The following is a 6,000-nucleotide window of genomic DNA, read 5'->3' as shown; positions in this document are numbered from 1 at the left end:
GGGAGGGGAGGGGAGGGGGGATAGTAGAGGATAGGAAAGGCAGCAGAATACAACAGACACTAGTATGGCAATATGTAAAACAGTGGATGTGTAACTGATGTGATTCTGCAATCTGTATACGGGGTAAAAATGGGAGTTCATAACCCACTTGAATCAAAGTGTGAAATATGATATGTCAAGAACTATGTAATGTTTTGAACAACCAACAATAAAAAATTAAAAATAAATAAATAAATAAAAGAAAAAAGCTTATGTTATAATGATACTTATTGCAGTATTTTTGCAGTGGCAAAAAATATTAAAACTCTGAAAAATTAATGAATACCCATCACAATGGTAGATGACTAGATGCATTATCATGTGCATCCACCATGGAATATTATGGAGCTTATAAAGCTTAATGAGTTTGAGTTAAACCAAAGGGCTTAAGGGATCTCATAAGGTTCTGTTGAATGGGAAATGCCAAGTAAGCAGTGATCCTAAGATCCCATTCATTAAAAACAGTGACCCCCCCTCCAAACAAAAACCTTGCACATATAGAAGTTTATACATAAGCATGTGCATGTAGGTATATGATTTAAATATCTGATTTTCACAGCACAGAAAAAAAAGATGGAAAAATATATATAAGGTTGTTACATGGACAGTGTTTATGGGATTGCTGATGTAAAGGGAGGAGGACAAGTAAAGAGCAGAAAAAATGGAAAACTCATCTATATGATTATAGTTAGACAGTTCTACAGTGTTATATTTAAAAATAATATTTTAACAGATATAATTAAATAATATTTTTTAAACATTGGAAAGCAACAGATGGTTAATATGATCATAAGGCTTTCCCTGGACAAATCTCCCCACCTTCTTTCTATGGTCTGTATTTGCCAGTGTTCAGCCTTTTGTTTCTCCCTCCATTGACATATCTAATGGAAACCAATGACCCCAGAGCTCTAATGCAATGGACCTGCTTGGGTGATGCAGCACAACCCATCTCCAAGTAGGGGAGGAATGCAAAGACAAAACCTTTGGGTCATCTTTATTGGAAGGGACGCAGACTGGGAGTAACAGTATCTACCAGTCTGTGGCCATTTCAGGTTTTTTTTTTTTTTTTAAGTTGTAGATAGACACAATAACTTTATTTTATTTATTTATTTTTTAATGTGGTGCTGAGGATTGAACCCAGTGCCTTAAACTTTAGGTAAGTGCTCTACACTGAGCCACAACCTCAGCCCACCATTTCAGTTTTTATGAATCACATCAAAATAGAACCATCCACATCTCTTGCAACACAATGCATCATGTTTTATAGATTTCAAGAGAGAAACAAGTCATAAATACTCCTTTTCCTGAGTACAATAATACCCCTTTTATATGGCTTTTTTGTATGCATAGTTTTGAATGTGGGGGTCCCCTGAAACACCCAGACTGCTTCTCAGTAATTGAATGAGGGAAGATAGACAGTCTAGTGTTAGGTGGGGACAAAATGATCCACTCTAACAGTTAAGCCCAAACTAAAGAATAAAAAAGAAGACTTTCAGTTAATAGGAGGGTAACATTTCATAATCCAAACCACACTTGGCACTATGTGTAACGGTCACTGCTGTGTCATCTGAAGGTTGTTTATCTCAGTAGACTCATGGTTGGTGGAGACACTGGAGGGGAGTTGAGTTCTTTCTGTAGATCTCCTGATTATTTCCTGCCCCAGACTTACCCAATAGGTCTCAGAACAGATAAAGATGTATATGTTATCTATTGTTGGTGAATAGTGATTTTTTAAAAGAATCAGTAATCTACTATTGGAATAAGCCTTGTTCTTTGACTCAGTCATTCCTAGACTTCACTTCTGATTGGCTTTAATATCATTGATTCATAAGTTATTGGCTGGATAACTATGTCAATACATGGAATGCTATTGCCTCTGAGGGTAGTATCAGTTCAGTTTTAGATGTTTTTATAGAAGGCATAGATTCATTAAAGGAGAAATTCAAATATTTAATAAGTAGGACCATATAAAAGAATACCTTTATTAAAAACCTAATAACCTTAGCACTGTCACTTTAAAAGTACTCAACAGTTTTTCATGAGACATCTTGTAAATAATACAGAACCCTTTTGAATAATGGTTGTTTTTTGTTTTGTTTTGTTCTGTGGGGCTGGGAATAGAACCCAGGGTTTCATGCATGCCAGGTAGGTGCCCTACCACTGAGCTACACCTCTGCCCTATTGAATAATTCTTTTTTAAGCTGGCAGGGTTCTGATTGTTATGATGCATTTTATTAGATACATATTTCTTTGTATATTTTTGGGAAAAGCCATCAGAGACTTTATGTGACTCATTTCCTATCTTATCCATTTTATTTCTGGGCTCAGAGTTTATTAGGACTGGTGCTTAAAAATTAATAACTTTAATGAGATACAATTTATTTACACACTTCACCTATTTCAAAGGCACAATTGAATGATTTTTAGTATATTCACAGAGTTGTCCATCCATCACCACAGTCAATTTTAAAGAATTTTTAACACCTCCCAAAAGAAAAGGAAAAAGCCTATTAGCAGCCACTCATTCCCCCACTCCACCTCCACCATAGCTCTAGGCCATCAATGATCTTTCTGTCTGTATAGATTTGTGTATCCTGGACATTTCATATAAATGCAGTCACTCAATATGTAACCTTTCATAACCGGCTTCCTTCACTTAGCATTATGTTTTCAAGGTTCATCTGTGTTACAGTGTATATTAGTAATTCCTTTCTGCTGACAAATACTTCATTGTAGAGACTACATTTTGTTGATCCATTCATCAGTTGATGGATACTTGTCTTGTTTTCACTTTCTGATGTTTATGAATAATGCTGCTATGAACATTTCCGTGCAGTTTTTTTATATGAAGGTCTGGTTTTTTAGTGATTCCACTGCCTTTTTAAATAAAAATGACATTACAGCTAAATAAGACTCCCACATATTCCTCCTGCTCAGCACCTTCTCTCTAGGCCCACGAAGTATCTGAATTGCAGACAAGATAGCTGAGATCCAGATAGGAAAGGTGGCTTCCCTGGGCACACAGAGCTAGGAAGTGGATGGGGTCCTGCATCCAGGTCTCTTGCTCCCAGCTTCAGTTCTTTACCAACCAATATGGAAGTGTGAAGGCCAGAGAAGACCTAAAGCCCACAATGCACAGATTTGTAAAGCCTTGCAGGCTTTTTTCTATTTATTCATTCTTCTGTTTTATCACTTACAACAGTGTGGTCTGATCTGAAAATGAAAGAAGAACATAAGAGTTAGAAGGTTCCTTCGACAATTTTTTAGTCTCATCGCCTGGTTATACAGGTGAGGAAACTGAGGCTCAGAAAAGTGATGCAACTTATCACCCAAGATCACACTGTTAATGGTGGAGCAGGAACTGGAACTCTTGTCTCTATTCCTCATCCCTGGTCCTTGTCTGTCCCCTGGGTGAGCATTTGTTGCCCAGGAGCTAGCTGTGCGAAGGGAGTTGCAAAGTTATTTTGTGTCTTTTCTTTAATAGAATCCCGTCACAGGGCTGCTGTCAGCCAGCCATGAGCAGAAGGATGCCTGGGTGCGCGACAACATCTACAGCATCCTGGCTGTGTGGGGACTGGGCATGGCCTACCGCAAGAATGCCGACCGCGATGAGGACAAGGCCAAGGCCTATGAATTGGAACAGGTAATGGTGACTGACAGCCATATCTTGGCTGTTAAGCACATTTTCCTCAAGAAAACCAAGGAAGAATTAGCTTTGTGTGTAGAACTGTTGAGATGCAGGTCTCTCTTCCATTTCTGCTATACAGTGTTTTGGAGAGGCATTTATATGGTCTCAACCTCACATGCATCTTTCTGTTTGAGACATTTTTCCCCTCCATAAAATAATGACATCAAAAATCATACCAAGGGGCTGGGGTTGTGGCTCAGTGGTAGAGTGCTCGCCTAGCATACATGAGGCACTGTGTTCAATCCACATAAAAGTAAAATAAAGATATTGTGTCCATCTGAAAGTTAAAAAAAAAAAAAAAAAACACACACACCAAATAGGAAATGAAACATTCAAATTTCTAACTCTGGAGTGTTGATTTGCCTTATGAGCTATATTTCTCTCACACATTTTATCAATTTTTATACATATTTTTATATACAAGACATCATTATAAACTAAACGTGATTATTTTTAAAAAGTACTCTTCAGGGTAGCCACATTGAAAGAATATTTATCCAAACATTATTGCCACTGCTTAAAACATTTTTGAAACTTCACTTAAAAATAACTCTAGTTTGAGTCACTCCAGGAAAGCAGTCTTATTTATTCATGGTCACCCTTAGTTTCACACCAAATTGATATTACACTATTTTTCTGCCTGTTATTCACCATACAGCACAATGAAGTCCTTTTTTTTGTTGTTGTTGTTGTTGTTTCCCAAAATCAGAAACCAAGATACTCACCAAAGCAAAGATTTGTCATCAGTGAGTTTGGAAGAAAATATTCTGCCCTTAAGGATGGGAGGTATTTTCCAAATATTTTGATAACATTGAGATAGGGAACACTGAAATATAAAAGTATAATTCTTTAAGCATGAGAGCCTTTGGGATTTATCTTTATAAAGATACTTCTGTATGTATGTGTCCTGAGGATTGAACATGCATGCTAAGCACACACTTTACCACTGAGCTATATCCCCAGCCTTACGATTCGCCTTTAATTCATACATTTCTGGATGACCCTCACAGCCAGTGGATCGTCAGGTCTTCCAGCTTAGTGGGTGCTTGTTTATAGCAACCAAAGTGGACATAAGTGGCAGGCAGCATGAGGGAAGCTTTGAGAGCCATGAGGAAACTAAGAAAGAAAGCTTATCCGTGGGAATAAGGCTTGTATTTGGTCAGAAATGCTGAGTGTAGGATGATGAATTCACTCAATTTTGGGGTTAAGGCAAGTTTAAAATTTGGATACAGAAAGCATTGAATTGTCCTCCAAAAAGGATGAGATTTATGTAATCATTCATTTATTAGTAGAATAATTTGACGTGAATGTCTTACAAATCTCCTGTCACCTTTTGAGACAAAACCAAAGTAAAGCAGTATCCAATCTCTCTCTCTCTCTCTCTCTCTCTCTCTCTCTCTCTCTCTGTGTGTGTGTGTGTGTGTGTCTCATACTCAAACATACACTCTTTCTCTCTCTCTCTCCTACTTGGGCTGGGTTAGGGTTGACTGGATTTGTTGCTCCTTGATTACCAATAATGAGACACAAAAAGCACACAATTTTTCATAGTTAAATCCTTTTATTATTTGATGAATGTGGTTAATGACATCTCCCTTCATGATAGAAAAAAACAGGATGATACTCAACAGGAACACTATTGCATTTTGGGTTCATTGTGTGTGTGTCTCATGCATTGTGGGACACTTAGGGACTCTTGTCTCTACTCACTAAGTGCCAGCAGCTCGCACCTTTGCCATGATGATTAAAATACCTCCATCCCATATTTCTAGATACTTACTTCCTGGAGATGGCAGTTATAACCCCCAGCTGGGAACCACTGTGCCTCTGCCTAATGGAAAATAAATTTTCTTTAGTTGGCATGGACAGTGGGGAGTCAATTGACAGATGTTTACACTATATACACTGTAGGAAATGTTAATTATAACAATGCTAATTTTACCTCATAATTATGAGATAACATTTTCTGCCTCAATAGAATTCATGATATAAATTCAGATTATATTCTAGAATCCTAGGACTTTAGAGACAGAAATTCATTGACAATGCACTTTTGAGCCCTTTTACTGTGTCTTCCCCTGCAAATCATATATGTTCTGTAAGAGAGTATATACTCATGTCCCTGGGTGGAAATGTCTTTCCTCCAGGCTACTTTGGCCTACAAAATATCTTCTGCTCAGCCACTCATGAAGTAGTTGTATAGTGTTCTTAGCAGACCATGTTCAGACCAGTCCTTTATTTATTTATTTATTTAAGTACTGGGGATTGAACAGACT

At 37.5% G+C, this 6,000-nt stretch overlaps 1 protein-coding gene across 4 annotated transcripts in view; it reads left to right on the top strand.

Moving 5' to 3' along the window:
- Phka2 (phosphorylase kinase regulatory subunit alpha 2) overlaps positions 1 to 6,000 on the top strand; it is a 71,582-nt gene that overhangs the window by 17,838 nt on the left and 47,744 nt on the right. For all 4 annotated transcript variants that reach the window (XM_015488066.2, XM_048796495.1, XM_048796493.1 and 1 more), the window contains exon 2: positions 3,524 to 3,682. In XM_015488066.2, coding sequence (XP_015343552.1) covers positions 3,524 to 3,682 — 159 coding nt within the window. The remainder of the gene's footprint in view (positions 1 to 3,523; positions 3,683 to 6,000) is intronic.

Source organism: Marmota marmota, unplaced genomic scaffold, assembly GCF_001458135.2.
Source record: "Marmota marmota marmota unplaced genomic scaffold, marMar, whole genome shotgun sequence".
Classification (NCBI taxonomy): Eukaryota; Metazoa; Chordata; class Mammalia; order Rodentia; family Sciuridae; genus Marmota; species Marmota marmota.
This window is presented reverse-complemented; position numbering and strand designations above follow the sequence as displayed.